General features: G+C 37.3%; 1 protein-coding gene across 3 annotated transcripts in view; it reads left to right on the forward strand.

Annotated features, from left to right (window-relative positions):
- The window catches only part of ulk4 (unc-51 like kinase 4), a 277,382-nt gene that overhangs the window by 209,932 nt on the left and 49,950 nt on the right, over positions 1-17,500 (forward strand). For all 3 annotated transcript variants that reach the window (XM_087286485.1, XM_087286484.1, XM_087286486.1), the window contains one exon: positions 117-209. In XM_087286485.1, the coding sequence (XP_087142611.1) occupies positions 117-209 (93 nt within the window). The remainder of the gene's footprint in view (positions 1-116; positions 210-17,500) is intronic.

Consider the following 17,500-nt stretch of genomic DNA (forward strand, 5'->3'; position numbering starts at 1 on the left):
CCCCCAATGACTGACTGTCCTCGTTTTCTTCCGTTCGCTTCCCCCTCCTGCTTTCTCCCTCTTGTTTTTCTTGTCTCTCCTCAATCTAATAATGCTCTCTCCTTTTTTTTTGGTAGAGATCAGACAGTAATGAAGACGCTGAGGCTGCAGAAGAACTCCTGCTCATCAACAAGCCGCTGACAGATCTGAACAACCTCCTCATTCAACTGGTCAGTGTGTGTGTGTGTTCAAACTACTTATTTAAAGTGAGCTGAAACAACACAATTATTGAAATTTTTAGGGGGGCTACATGGTTTATGTTCAATCAACTTTTTTGTAAAAACGATTAAGTTAACTTTGGGTGCTTTCTCACTTGGTTCATTTGCCTGGACCGTACCCAAGTTCGATTATCTCCCCTTGCCACCTCCTTGTGGTTTTGGACATACATACAGAAAGCGACTCGCGTCCATCTGCCGCAAACATATTAAAAACATTCAGAACATCACACAGTGTCTGCAGAAGCTGTTTTTGGAGGAGACAAGCAGAAATCACTGTGTTTGCCCTGGCTCAGTCCCGCGTGTGTCACCAAGGTAAGAACCGTGACCCACACAAACACAAACGAATGTTATAAAAACGATAGTTTGCTGTACAGTTGGCGGTTCACTTCCGTGATTTGGTACGATTGCATTCACATCAGAAGTGAACCGTACCAGAGTTCGCATGGACCGTACCCCACACCACCTCTTTCAGGCGGACTCACGGGTACGCACTCAAGTTCAGAAGACACGTTCACACTAGCTAAACGTACTGTACTATGACGTTAAACGAACCCGGGTGCGGACCAAAAGTGCTAGTGTGAAAGCACCCTTAATCCCAGACCCAACACAAATCCAGTGTGAGGAATTGTGTGTGTATTATCCCTTATATTAGGCTGTGGGTCAATTTAATTTGAGTATTCAGAAATACAGGGTTAACCTAAGGGTTTTTATATAGTGTATGTTTGCTCTAACTTCAAATAGCCCAACTTGCTGGCAGAGACCATTTACACCTATGCTTGGTTCCAAAAAGGCATTCAAGAACAACACCAGTATAGACAGAAAGGCATGTATGGTTGCCAGCTTTGTCACTATGGCTACCTTCACACTGCAAGACTTAATGCTCAAATAAGTGTGTGTGTGTGTGTGCTTTTTTAAGTAAAGCTTTCTGCATTGTTATATTGAATGTGGCTAATATCAGAATTCCAGTGTGAACTGACCATGATCCTAAACCGAATCCGCATGCGCAAAAAAATAATTACACAGCTTAAACTTTCGAGTTACTGTGAATACACGATGTGTAAAATTATACATTTATTTATTTAGCAGATGCTTTAATCCATTTATTTTAAATACAAATATACACTATTGAGAAAATAAGTATTTAATACGTCACCTTTTTTTTTCAGAAAACATATTTCTAAAGATGCTGTTGACTTGTAATTTTCACCAGATTTTGATAACAACCAAAGAAATCCATATATGCAAAGAAAACACATCTAATTAGAAATTAAGTTATGTGTAATAAAACGTAATGACGCAGTAGTATAAAACAAATGAAGAAAGGAAGGTGTAGAAAGGCTGCGAAGGCCCAGACAGCAGCTGAAAACTTTCAGTAGTATCCTCTGCCCTTTGCCACTGTAAAATCCACTTCATGTGGAACTCTGAATCTCCGTCTCATTTCGGAGTCTGCTACTGTCCACAGGAGGTTGCATTTCAGTCACAGACGCACACTTTGAGAGTCTTTCTGACTGAATGAATGAAGTACGCTGTTTTCCAACCCAGGGTGCTGAAATATAATTGGCTAAACTTGCATTGGGCGGATTAAATGACCAAAATAAGGACAGACGTTCCCGTACGTAAAGCACATTTTTAAAGCAGAATATCTGATTTTCAGATAAACAAAAATCTTTACTTGGCATTTTTCTTAATTATCTGCAAACATAATATGGTGTTTTTAAAAACTTACATACAGCATCTTTAATTAAGGCGTTTTTAAGTTGGGATTTTAATGTCATGTCCATAGCGTGATTTAGTGCATTTAGTATGCAGTAGTTTTAGATTAGTTCATATTGTTTACGTGGCAAATGTTGTGCTCACGCTCTCTTGTTAACATCCTGAAATACTTGTGCAATTAGACATTCGTTCAATAATAGGAATTGGGTCAAATGCAGTGTTAATGCAGCCATGGAGAAGATTTTTTTAACACATTTCTAAACATAATAGTTTGAATAACTCATTTCTAATAACTGATTTCTTTTTTCTTTGCCATGATGACAGTAAATAACATTTGACTAGATATTTTTCAAGATACTGTTGTTCAGTTTAAAGTGACATTTAATATTGCTTGAGGTGCTAATAATATTGACTTTAAAATAGCTTTTAAAAATTTAAAAGTGGCTCAAATAAAACAAATAAGGTTTTTGCCAGAAGAAAAAATATTATCGGAAATACTGTGAAAAATCCCTTGCTCTGTTAAACATCATTTGGGAAATATTTGAAAAAGAAAAGTAAAAAAATCACAGAAGGGCGAATAATTTTGACTTCAACCTTATGCTTTCCATCACATGTCATTAACCAATCCCTGTAATGAATAATGGAGCATCCATTTCCAAAATAATCAATCCAGACAAGTGAGACATTCATAATTGAAAGGAGAGATTTACCTCTCATCCGTTTCATGGAAGCCACAAATTGACAGGAGGATAGATGGAATTTCAACAGTGAATGCCGAGGTTTTGTATCTTTCGCATTTGAGGGCGTATTAGAGTCTGTGCTGCTTTTGAAAAGAGGGTCTGGATGTTTGTGCGAGATGCAATAAACAGAAATGCACAGCGCTATTAGATTGTGTGCAGGCTTTGTTGTGTTTTATATTCCATTGTTGCAGTTTCATATATTGCACACTGTATATGGCTCTCAGGTCTGATAGAGGCTTTCAGCGGATACACCGAGATGAGGCTACTTTGAGAATCCCATTTATGAGGACAGAGAGAGAGAGAGAAATGAAAGCAGTTGGCATAGTGATGCACTGTGGCATAACATTCTCACAGATGGCAGAAAGACCAGAGACCAGATCCCCACCAACACACTCCAGTCAACTCTCTAACCCTCAGACGTGCATCCAGTGTGTGTGTGTGTTTGAGTGGCAAGCTGTGCCCACATGACCCTCAATGCAGAATCCAAGCTAATTTTGCCCACTGTGCCAGGAACAACCGACAGACTCATTCTTACACCTGCTGTAATATAGTTTCTTTTTCGTTCCTTGCAACATTTATTTATGCATTTAGTTTGGCTAAGACTCTTATTTAGCAGAGGTCGCCACAGCAGAATGAACCACCAACTATTCTGGCATGTTTTAAGCAGCTGCAACCCTGTACTGGGAAACACCAGTACACTCTAGCATTAGCACACACTCATACACTAGAGCCAATTTAGTTTGTTCAGTCCACTTATAGTGCATGTCTTTGGACTGTGGGGGAAACCAGAGCACCCTGAGGAAATCCACGCCAACCCGGGGAGAACATGCAAACTCCACAAAGAAATGCCAACTAGCCCAGTCGGCACTTGAACCAGCGACCTTCTTGCTGTGATTTGACAGTGCTAACCACTGAGCCACCATGCTGCCCCTCCATGCAACATGTGGCGTAGTATATTCCAAGTGTTTGGTTGATTGCAAACAAGCCAAAATGTGTTTATTTAAAAAAAAATTTTAAAGGGGAGGAGCAACTCTATGCCCCACCCTCCGTTTATCTTTCCGTTAAGGTTTTGTCAAACAGTTAAGGTTTTGTTTAAAGCACCTTTAATCTATTTTATCCAGGCAGCAATCATTTTTTTATAACTCATTCGTTTCCTTTATATTAGGTTTTATCAAGTCTGCATAATTAAGGGAGTGGCCACTTGAGTGACAGCTAGGTCTCGCTGGTTGCCGTCACTTTACCTCAGCTGATTCCGGCTGATTAGCCGCTGAACTCCGCATACACATTGTATTTTTGTGTTGTTTTATGTGGCTTAACAATATATTAAATAAAGTGCTGTGTATCTGATGCTTTAGTATCCTTATGTATGCATACTTTATAACTAGGTATTTGGAGATCGGATCGGCTTAACTAGGTTAATTAGGTTAACTAGGCAGGTTAGGGTAAATAGGCAAGTCATTGAGTAATGATGTTTTTTTTCTGTAGACTATCGAAAAAAAAAAATAGCTTAAAGGGGCTAACAATTTTGTCCCTAAAATGTGTTTTAAAAAGTTAAATACTAATTTTATTCTAGCTGAAATAAAACAAATAAGACTTTCTCCAGAAGAAAAAATATTATCAGACATACTGTGAAAACTTCTTTGCTCTGTTAAACATCATTTAGGAAATATTTGAAAAAGAAAAAAATTCAAAGGGGGCTAGTAATTCTGATATCAACTGTTTATGCTGCAAAATACTTAAAATATATGCAATGTTGTTGGGTATTGATATTTCTGATATGATATAACATTTTCCTAGGGAAAAAAAAAGCAATTTTAGTGGCAATTTTTATTACTTTTTTAAGTCATTATTTTATGTAATGATATTAAAAATAAATAGGTAAAAATGTATTTTTCTGTATCCTATTATTTCTAATTCAGACTAAATAAAAAAAAACTGTCAATGTGCAAACATTTTTTCTTTAAAACACTACGAAGAATGAAAAGCTCCACAGATATTCTGACTCTGATTGGCTGCTGCCTTTATAAGTGTTTATTTTCAGCTCTGGGTTCACTTTTGGGCAGTTCCAGCCAATAGCAGAACAGCAACTAGAGGGGTGGGGAGAAATATAGTAAGGCCCTATCTGATTGGTCAAATTTAAATAACCAGTGCATAAAATAAATGTAATTGAACACATGTCTGCGATACGTATATTGAATATACTATTGTCACAATAATAATAATTTTGCGATATATTGTACAGCACTAGCTGACACAAATGCATGTAGCTAAATGGAACTAAATGGAGCAGTTTTCACAAATTAGATCTGAGAAAACACTTAAAGTCCCTTTAAAAAAGCACATTGTGTCACATTCGGTGATACATTTCTGAAGAATAAAGAACAAACAATAATAGAAAAAAAAAAACAGCAAAGATTATCCCTGCAATGCAAACTTATTTATTACATGATTAATTGTTCTTGTAGTGTGATCTTGGTGTTATCACATTTTAAGAGGGTGTAATCAATCTAAAAACATACGGATTTTAGCTGTGAAAGTGCTGGTCTAGCTGACAGTCATGCTGCTAAAATAATCTAGTGTAGCTAAGCACTCCCACCCTCCATACTGGGGGACCAAACAAATCCCATGCTGGTCCCCCCATGCAAATCATACAGTATATGCTCATGATCAGAAATGCAGGATTTTTCTACACACTTCATTTCAGAGTCATTTTCAAAATTCCCCTCCCTATTGGCTGCTCACTATATTGCTTATAAGAAATCTTGTCATTCCCTCTCAATCAAAGTTGTAGCATATTTGATTGGCACTACATTTTTAATGAGTACAGTGCAGATGTATGATAAACAAACAGACGATACCAGCAGGATTTTATTCATCTCATCATACAACGATTTTGGCTAATAAATGCCAGCTGTGTTTTTTAATGAACAACATTACGACTCTCTTGCAGGCAAACTGAATCATCTGTGTCCCGCTGCTTCGTGGATCATATATTTAAAGGGATAGATCATCCAAAAATAAAAATGTACTCACCTTCAAGTGCTTCCAAATGTTTATGAAGATTTGTTTTCTTCTGTTAAACACAGAAGGAGATGTTTTAAAGAATGCTGGAAACCAGTAGTTATTGACATACTAGGATAAAAAGTATTATGGACGTCAATTGTCAATATTTTCTTTTATATTTAGCGGAAAAAGGAAAGAAAGTTTTTGATGGGTAAAGGGTGAGTAAATGATTAGCAAAAAGGTTTAGGGGTGAACTATACCTTTAGAAGATAAAACCATATATATGCATATTTAAAATCTTAAATTAAAATGTAATAAAATATGTAATTAATAATTCAAACTTACTTACTTTGACTATTTACTAAGCCCATCCAATTCATTACTCATGTGTTATGGGTAGGCTCGCAGATTTTTAGCCCATCAAGTCTATGTGTTTACTTGTGTAAATGTGTTTAATTTTATATTTATTCAGTTTTTAAATTAATTGCACTAATATTATTGGGATATAATAATATTAAAATGTTCATATTATTTATAATACAGTTTGTAAAGTCTTTTTTCTTTTAGTAGAGATATTATATGAGAGACTTGCTTTATTTACCAAATAAGTGGATTTAATTGGATTTGCATTAAATTAAAGTTAAACATTTATTATTTTTTGATTTCATATATTACGTTTTTTGTCATGATACTCTTAAAATCATTCCACATTACAAAATTCTTAGCAGAAATAGCAAAAAAAGTCAAACTCAACGATACACTCTGTTCAAATGTACTATCCTTTTGTTATGATCGGGATGAAAACATCCAGTGAATTAAACTGCTGTTAAAGTGCATCAGATTATTATTATTATTTATTATTATTATTATTTTTTGCATAAATTTGTTAATCAACCTCAGTACTGATCAAAATGACTAAATGTTTTTGAAAATGACAGGATTTTAACTCTTTAATTGCCAGATTCATAAATGATCTATTTTCATATATATATATTATATATGTTATTGTGGATTTTTTTATGTCTTGGGCATGCGAAACAACATTGGCCTTGATGCATTTTTTTTTATTAATTTTCATTTTTTTCTTCCTAATTTACTGTTGGTGGCTGTTTTTGCCCCATTGACTTTTATTATAACCACATTACAAAACCATGACATCATGGTGTCATGGCATTTTTCATTGTTGCTGCTTTTTCCTGTTGGGAAGAGATAAGATTTGTAATTTTTACTGTTGATCATCAGTTAGCACCATTAACTATTTATATAAGCCTGAGCAAATCAAAGCTTAGTTTCCGGATTTTATATGGAGTATAACAGCAAATTAAAGTGTGTGTATGTGTGTCTGTCTGTGAGTGTGTGAGAGTGATCTTTACGCACTTCCCTTGATGTGTTTGAGAAAATGATCTCAGAACTACATGGAGTAAACAAAAACAAAGGCTGTGTATTTATGCACCATCAAATGTGATTATAATGGAAGTCAATGGGGAAAAAACAGCCACCAACAGTAAATTATTGAGAACAAAATGAAAATCTGACAAAGCATCAAAGCCAATGTTGTTACTAATCGTTCACATGTCCAAGAATGTGATAAAAGGGTAAACAAATCCAGTCCACAATTACTTTTTTATTGAAAATACGTCATTTTGTGTGTTTTTTCACCAAATCAGTGACATCATTTATGAACTTGGCAATTGAAGTGTTAAAATCCTGTAATTTTTTAAACAATTTAGTAGTTTTTGATCAGGACTGAGGTTGACAGATTTATTCAAAAATGCACTCTTACAGCAATTTACTTTAGTGGATGTTTTCTTCCCTAACATAACAAAAAGGTAGTAATTTTGAACAGTGCACAAGGGATACACACACACACACACACACACACACACACACACACACACACACACACACACAAACACACACAAACACACACATACAGTTGAAATCACAATTATTAGCCCCCCTTTACATTTTTTTTTTCCTTTTTTAAATATTTCCCAAATGATGTTTAATAGAGCAAGGAATTTTTCACAGTATTTCTGATCATATTTTTTCTTCTGGTGAAAGTCTTATTTGTTTTATTTCGGCTTGAAAAAAAGTAGTTTTAATTTCTTAAACTCCATTTTAAGGTCCATATTATTAGCCCCTTTAAGCTATATACTTTTTGTGATAGTCAATAACTCGCCTAATTACCCTAACCTGCCTAGTTAACCTAATTTACCTAGTTAAGCATTTAAATGTCACTTTAAGCTGTATAGACGTGTCTTGAAAAATATCTACTCAAATATTATGTACAAATCATGGCAAAGATAAAATAAATAAGTTGTTAGATATAAGTTATTAAAACTATTGTGTGTAGAAATGTGTTAAACAAATCTCTCCGTTAAACAAAAATTGGGGAAAAAAATAAACAGGGGGGCAAATAATTCAGGGAGTTTAATAATTCTCACTTCAACTGTAAATATATATATATATATATATTCATTCTTTCATTTTCTTATCAGCTTAGTCCCTTTATTAATCCGGGGTCGCCACAGCGGAATGAACCGCCAACTTATCCAGCAAGTTTTTTTTACACAGCGGATGCCCTTCGAGCCGCAACCCATCTCTGGGAAACATCCACACACACATTCACACACTCACTCATACACTACGGACAATTTTGCCTACCCAATTCACCTGTACCGCATGTCTTTGGACTGTGGGGGAAACCGGAGCACCGTGAGGAAACCCACGCGAAGGCAGGGAGAACATGCAAACTCCACACAGAAATGCCAACTGAGACGAGGTTCGAACCAGCGACCTTCTTGCTGTGAGGCGACAGCACTACCTACTGCGCCACTGCTTTATATATATGTATATATCACCACTAATAATTTTTTTCTGCCAAAATTGAACACTTTATTTATATTATTATATGACTTTTCACTCAAAAAACTCCAAATATGGTTATGCAAAATATGTAATGTACTAATAAACAGTCAGTTTCTTAATAATAGACTTATAATAAGCCACAAGGTAACAGTTAAAATTGGTCCCTATACTAATGTTACCAAATCTTCCTTACCATTCATTTATCACAAAAGTCACCTATTGTACACCTTGGGTGGTCTGAGGGTTGGTATTTTAGCTGCAAACTTTCATTTTTTTAGCTTGAACTATGCAAGAAGGTGCTGTATTACATGCTATGCATTATATGTTTTACTTCTTTTCATTTAAATAATGCAGCATTGAATTTGACTAATTAAATTTTGAGGTGTTTTTTATTTAGTTATATTGGTGTTAAATGAAGTGTATCATGTCAGGTTGCTGGACACTCCTGTCACTATTTGAAATTGAATGTCATCTACCCGCCTGCAGAGGTCTGCACAAAGATTTCCACAGAATTTCGTCATTCAACAGAACGCCTGTTATTCACAACATTCTACACATGCACTGGCCTCTGCATTTAGTTTATGCACATTTTTATGATGATGCTAATTTAATAATGGTATCAACAAAACTGGGTATATTATTCGTAAACACGCATTGCATTGTTTTGAAGTAGTTTCTAGCCAATTCCATATTTTTTCGCTCTGTACATATGAAAAAAAAGGTATAAGGCAGAGGATTATACAGAATTATTGAAGAGTTCTTGTGCAGAATAGCATGTCTGCATTCTAAAACTCAAAAGCCATCTGGCCATGCAACATGACAACGAATCAATGAATGACAACTGTGAAACATTTGTGAATAAGTCATGACTTAAGCAGGGCAGCCCACAGACGTGTGCAAGTGGGCCATTTTAATAGTCGAATACGCTGATGTATTGTTAGAATTAAGTATTTGAATCTAAAAAGTGCATATAAAGTGCAGTATTTTGCTTTTTCCTCTCATCTAATAAAGTCTCAGTATATTTCTAGCAGCAGTTTGTTTTCCAAATATTAGAGCCCAACTTGTGCGTGTTAGCGTGGGTCCCCTTCTGGTGCTCCAGTTTCCCCCACAGTCCAAAGACATGCTCTATTGGTAAATTGAACAAACTAAATTGGCCGTAGTGTAAGTGTGTGAATGAGTGTGTATGGATGTTTCCCAGTGCTGGGTTGCAGCTGGAAGGGCATCCACTGTTTAAAGCATATGCTAGATAAGTTGACGGTTCATTCCAGTGTGGTGACCTCTGATGAATAAAGGGACTAAGCCGAAGGAAAATAAGTAAATGAATGAATGAAAATTACATTTTACTGATCCTCACTAATTAAAAGTGCTTATTAATTGACCAGAATATGTATTTTTATTGAGAAGATCTAGATTGAGTCTAAGGGGTTATGGGTTAGGCCAGGGATGTCCAAACTCAGTGGGGCCGGTGTTCTGCAGATTTTAGCTCCAACTTCAACTTTAGCCTCAACATAGCTGCACAGATGTTTCTAGAAAGGCTAGTTAGAGCTTGATTAGCTGGTTTAGGTGTGTTTTATTGGGGTTGGAACTAAACTTTGCAGGACACCAGCCCTCCAGGACTGAGTTTGGGCACACTGGGTTAGCCCATAAACCATCATTAACTTGATATAAAAACAATAAAAGTCTATGTAATGCCCACACTAACATAGAAAAACTTTATATGTGTGTGTGTGTGTGTGTGTGTGTGTGTGTGTGTGTGTGAACTTGTATTCTTTACATTGTGCCAATTCTTTACATTGAACCAATTGCCCCTACAAATGTAGCAATACCAGCCTATGTTGACCTTGTTGGGCACATTGTGAGGAAAAAAGGCTCATAAATCACGCAGAATAAGGTTGTTTGAAAATGCTGAGACCCAATCCCAATGCTATTTTTTAGCCATATTCATGTATGTAAACACAAGATAACAAAACAACGTTAACGTTATAGCAGACACTGTAAATGGTCATTCCCAGCCACTAGACCTTTCTGAAAGGGTATTTGAGCGCTGAGTGACAGAGTGAAGCATGTTGTGAAACTAGATAGCAAAATTTAGCTATTTGAATTTTTTTTTTAATTTCTTTATTTATAAGCATTACAGTAAAACACGAAAGAAGTTATGAATGTATTAAAACATACACTTTATTAGGTACACCTGTCCAACTGCTTGTTAAAGCAAATTTAACAAATTTAATGCAAATCAGCCAATCACATGGCAGCAACTCAACGCATTTAGGCATGTAGACATGGTCAAGACGATCTGCTGCAGTTTAAACCGAGCATCAGAATGGAGAAGAACGGGGATTTAAGTGACTTTGAATGTGGCATGGTTATTAGTGCAAGCGAGCTGGTATGAGTATTTCAGAAACTGCTGATCTATTGGGATTTCTACGCACAATTGTCTCTAGGGTTTACAGAGAATGATCCAAAAAAGAGAAAATATCCAGTGATCTGCAGTTCTATGAGTGCTTTGTTGATGACAGAGGTCAGAGGAGAATGGCCAGACTGGTTCCAGCTGATAGAAAGGCAACAGTAACTCAAATAACCACTCGTTACAACCGAGGTCTGCAGAAGAGCATCTCTGAATGCACAACACGTCCAACCTTGAGGCAGATGGGTTAAAACAGCAGAAGACCACACCGGGTGCAACTCTTGTCAGCTAAGAACAGGAAACTGAAGCTACAATTCACACAGACCCAGCAAAATTAGACTATAGAAGATTGGAAAAACGTTGCCTGGTCTGATGAGTCTCGATTTTTGCTGCGACATTCTGATGGTAGAATCAGAATTTGGCATCAACAACATGAAAGCATGAATCCATCCTGCCTTGTATCAACAGTTCAGGCTGATGGTGGTGGTGTAATGGTGTGGGGGATATTTTCTTGGCACACTTTGGGCCCATTAATACCAATAGAGCATCTTGTCAATGCCATAGCCTACCTGAGTATTGTTGCTGACCATGTCCATCCCTTAATGACCACAGTGTACCCATCTTCTGAGGGCCACTTCCAGCAGGTTAACGCTACATGTCATAAAGCATGAATTCTCTCAGACTGGTTTCTTAAACATGACAATGAGTTCACTGAACTCAAATGGCCTCCACAGTCAGCAGAACTCAATCCAATAGAGCACCTTTGGGATGTGGTGGAATGGGAGATTAGCATGATGGATGTGCAGCCAACAAATCTGCAGCAACTGCATGATGCTATCATGTCAATATGGACCAAATTCTCTGAGGAATATTTCCAGCACCTTGTTGAGTATGTTTCACGAAGAATTAAGGCATTTCTGAAGGCAAAAGGAGGTCCATTCCGCTACTAGTAAGGTGTACCTAATAAAGTGGCCGGTGAGTGTATGCTTGTTGTAAAACTTTTACTTTAAGGGGTAGAATTGGGATTGGGCCTAAATGTTTCCTGTGAGGCTTGGATTTAGGGTAGGGGGATAAAATACACCATCTCTGCAGGATACAAATAATTGTGCCTATAGGAAGTTCCCATAAAGAAACAAGTGTGTGTGCGTGCATTTGTGTTTATCTATGCATATATGTAGAAGCGATTCATCAGGATGGGACAGTGCGTGTGTTGTCAAGGACGAATGGGGCCCTAGGATCATGTGAGCAGATTGTTTATGTGCGCTGGGGCCATACTGCATTTTAAGTAGTTCATCCAAAAGGGAAATGCGTCCCCTCAAAGTGCCCACTCAGTCTAAAAGCTTCATGTGTTTACTCCACACGCTTTTCATTATGGTGGTAAATATGCAGAGTTTGCCCACAAACAAGCGCTCGCGATCTTCCCTGCAGTCTGTTTACACAAGCGGCCGAGTTCACAATTTGACGCAGCACATGGTTTGAAAAACCCCAATTTGCAGTTGTGTTTGCTCCAAAGGCAGTGAGAAATATTGATTGGCTCAAACACACTTCTTTTTTTTTTTTTTTAGTGTGTGTGGCCGGCTACATGCGGAGGTCATGAGAGGCCTGTGCGTTACACGTCCCCATAGGCTTGGGTTCTCCTCCTCTTCTCATTCTTTCTTTCTCTTCTCCAATCATCCTTTCACAGCCCACAGTGGCATTAACACTCCCTAATCTCCCTGATTCCTGTGTGCTTTTCAGCCCACAGTCCCATTAGACTCCTCAGCCTGATTTCCCCGATGCATCTACAAGGCCTGCTAAGTAAACAGGGTGGATTTGGGAGGCCGTCTAAGCAGGTGTTAACTCTTGTTCGGCTCTGACTCCACGTTGGCATGCGAACAATAGCGGAGCCCGTGGACGCACACCAAACTCCCTCCGCTCAGCCTCTCTTTGGGTCGGCGCTCTTTAGGGGTATTGTGCGGCCTCCTAAAACCTCGCACTCCATTCTGGAGTGGCCGGCGACATCACAAAGAGGGGCGGGATTAGGCGCGGCTGGCCCTTGCCCCGCGGTCTCTTGGGATTACGCCTTTATGGCAGAGGGCAGCAACAGATCAGCGGAGAAAAAGAGTCTGGAATCCCTGAGCCGGCCACATTGGGGCTTTGAGGGCCGAAATGAGCGGGCAGAGAAAATCCCTACGGCCCTTATGTGTGGCTTTTTGTCTTTATCTCTGTCTGAGGCTGAGCGGGGATTGTTGTGGTCTGGCTTGAGAACTCCATTCGGCTCCCCTGATGGACGTGTTAAGCCTGCGACTGCACTCTTCTCCATCTCTGAGGATCACCACTGAACTCTTCTTGTTTCCACATGGCAGCTCTCCTTCTCTGATGTTTTAGCACTGGCAATAAGGCAATTTGCTGTGTGGTGCGGTTTAGGATGATCTGGGATTGGCTAAAGATTATTGAATGGACTGACTGAGTGGACTTGATCACATGTATATACAACAGTTCTGTCTGGTTCTCGAATCTGATTGGCTAATAGCTGTGGCTATATATATATATATATATATATATATATATATATATATATATATATATATATATATATATATATATATATATATATATAGTTGAAGTCAGAATTATTAGCCCCCCTGCTCATTTTTTCCCTATTTTCACTTTAACGGAGTGCAGATTTTTTTCAACACATTCCTAAACATAATAGTTTTAATAACTCTTTTCTAATTCTATTTCTAATAACTGATTTATTTTTTTTTTGCCATGATGACAGTAAATAATATTTGACAAGATACTTTTAAGACACTTCTATACAGCTTAAAGTTACTTTTAAAGGCTTAATTAGGTTATATATATATATATATATAGTCTTTACTGTAGACTATCAAAAATATAGCTCAAAGGGGCTAACAATTTTGTCCTTAAAATGGTGTTTAAAAATTTAAAACTGCTTTCATTCTGGCCGAAATAATAAGATTTTCTGCTCAAGACAAAATATTATCAAACATACTGTAAAGATTTCCTTGCTCTGTTCAACATCATTTGGAAAATATTTAAAATATATATATATATATATAAATAAATCACACACACACACACACACACACACACACACACACACACACACACACATATATATATATATATATATATATATATATATATATATATATATATATATATATATATATATATATATATATATATATATATATATATATATACAGTTCTGTCTGGTTCTTGAATCTGATTGGCTGATAGCTCTGCAATATTCTGCTATAACAGCAGTCGTACAGCCTCTTCACCGTTCTGTATTACTCCGCCCACAATGAGTGAAGGACAGTCAATAAGAAACACTACAATTTGACAAAAAATTGCAGCTGTTGGACAGGTTTTTTTTTAGGCGAGAATGTAGTTGTTTAGATGCAACATATATATATATATATATATATATATATATATATATATATATATATATATATATATATATATATATATATATATATATATATATATATATATATTGTACATTTTTTGTACTATGTGTTAAGTTTATCATAAAAAAAATAATGTATGATATATGCTTTGACCTAAAGGGCATGTATACAGACATAATATAAAGTCTCTGACAACTCCAACTCTAAAGTTTGTATGTGAAGTTTCAGCTCCTTGTAACCCATAAATAATGTTTTCTAACTCTTTGGAACCCCTTTTAGGCTTGGATCCTTATTGTGACATTTTGGTTACTGTTACTTTAAATTCAAATGAGATTGTGCTCCCAGCCCTCTTTTCAAAAGAGACGGGGCTACAAATGTCTGTGCGTATAGTGGCTGCTTCTCCCTCAGGGCTGTCTATGCTAATGAGGGAGAGATCATTACTAATGGGTGGGGCTTTTCCCATCTGATGACACATACAGAGGGAGAATGTCAGTCAAAGTATTTATGCAAACGGTTTTTATCAAGTGTGATTATAAGTAATATAATTAATGGATTATTTTGATTAATGGCTATATTTACACATTGTTGCCATGAAATTGCGTTTAAACCTCTTATAAAATGATTTTTGTATAATAGGTTCACTTTAAGAGTACTTAAAAATTTAATATTTAAAATTGACCTATTTTTATACATGAAAATAAAAAGGGAAAGTAAAGAAATGAATGTGTTAAAGTTTAATGTTTGTATAAAGAGTATTTGGACATATCCTGAAAATGTCGGCTTAAATAATCATACGCTCAGGTTCAATTATCATTAAACTTAAATTTTTATCGTGTGTGTGTGTGCGTGCGTGCGTGCATGCGTGCGTGCGTGTGTGTGTGTGTGTGCACGTGTGTGTGTGTTGTGTACTAAGTTATAAAGTATAAACAGTTGCATGAAACATCCATTTTCTGTAACATTATATTATGACTAAATTATTCTGTTTATCCCTGTGATTAACTGTTGCATCTGTAATAAAAGCATAACGCCATTATACTCCAGCTTATCAGGGTCTTTAAGATTGTTAGAAACTTCTGAGCAGTTGTGAGTTGGAGCTGGTTGCAGTTAAACTATGCATGTCTGTGGCCCACCAGGAGCTGAGGTTAAGACCACTGTAGGAAAACTGTACGTACTTGGTTCATGTGTCTGAATCCTAGGGAAGTCTGATGAACTGCTAAAATGTGTGAAAAATCCATGATGTGTTCCCTTCAGAATGAGATTTCATCAAAAAAACTGCATCTTATCTGAAGTCTGAGCAAAACATACGGCACCTAATGAGAAAGATTTGAAATGTATAAGCTAAACTCTCTAGACCACTGATATTGAGCGTACATGGACAAACAGATTTGTAGTGCTGAGATTTATGAAGGATGTAGTTTCATATTTCCCTAAAGCAATAGAAAAGCAATATAAAAGTCCTAGAAATATCTGCGTGAAAGGGAGAGTTTGGCAGCAGCTCAGCTGTTCAATAATTCAATCTTTTCATTGGAGCAATGAAACAGATGCAGGTATATTGACAGTTTAAAAGATTTTCTCATTAACTGTGCCTGGATAAAGATTTGTGACCCTGTGTGGATTTTTCTGATGTGAAAATTCTACATGATGCAGTTATTTCAGATTTCCATTAGTGTGTTTTATTGGAGTTTTTCTTTGGCGAATTCGGGGCCGGCACGATGGCTCAGTGCTCAGCACTGTCGCCTCACAGCACGAATGTCACTGGTTCGAGTCCCAGCTGGGCCAATTGGCATTTCTGTGTGGAGTTTGCATGTTCTCCCTGTGTTGATGTGTGTTTCCTCCGGGGTGTTCCAGTTTCCCCCACAGTCCAAAGACATGCACTATAGGTGAATTGAAACTAAATTGGTCATAGTGTGTTTATTTATGGGTATTTCCAAGTACTGGGTTGCGGCTAAAAGGGCATCCGCTGCTTAAAACATATGCTGAAATAGTTTGGCGGTTCATTCCGCTGGGGCAACCTCTGATAAATCAGAGACTAAACTGGCACATTAAAATCAAGACTTAGCTTAAAAAAGCACATTAAAAAAAGACACTTAGCTGTGCGTTTTAGGGTTGGGTATCGTTTAGGGTTAATGGCCCGCGGGCTGGCAGTTTGAGACCCCTGGGTTAGAGTATGGACGCTTCTACATTTCGAATTTGTTTTCGAGAATAGTAAACCATTCAGGAACCTATGGCATTTTCAACATACTATGGTTTGGGACATACTAATTCTATTTTCAAATGCTATTTAGGATGGATAGTATGCGAATTGGGATGCAGCACTAGTGTCGTCATGGAAAATCTCCATTTGAAGGGCTGTCTAGCCCTTCCTTTTAACCCAGGGATGGGCAAACTTGATCCTGGAGGGCTGGTGTCCCTGCAGAGTTTTGTTTTAATACTAATCAAACAGGCTAATTAGTGGCTGCGTCCGAAACTGCCTACTACTCAGTAGGTACTGCATTTAAATTTAAACGTACTACTCGGCCGTTAGAATAGTACGTTCTATACAGTATGAATGTGAAAAGTATGAATGGAATTCGGACGTACTACATCTGCCATTTTGTCATGTTCATGTGACCTACCTGCGTCAGTGTGTCAATTCACTTCCATTCATGAATTCTCTCGCGGGGCATCATAGGATAGCGCAGCGTGCATGGGATGCGCACTCAAGAATCTCGCCGGATGTAGTAAGTCATCCGGGTACTTCTCGCATACTGATTTTCGAATTCTATGAATTCGGACATACTACTCGGCTCACATACTGATTTTAGCGTACTATATAGTATGGAAGTATGCGGTTTAGGACGCAGACAGTGTCTTCAAGATCACTAGAAAGCTACGGGCAGGTGTGTTTGGTTAGGATTGGAGCAGAACTATGCAGGACACCGGCCATCCAGAATCAAGTTTGCCCATCCCTGCGCCCTGTGCCTTCAAGAGAGAATTAGAACACCCTAACCACTTCACTTGAATGCGTAAAACCAGGGGAAAGGGCAACGGCTAAGGGGTATTAGGGGAAGCTGCCATGTGGAAACAAGAAGAGTTCAGTGGAAA

This window comes from Danio rerio, chromosome 16 (assembly GCF_052040795.2).
Source record: "Danio rerio strain M-AB ecotype USA chromosome 16, GRCz13ab, whole genome shotgun sequence".
Classification (NCBI taxonomy): Eukaryota; Metazoa; Chordata; class Actinopteri; order Cypriniformes; family Danionidae; genus Danio; species Danio rerio.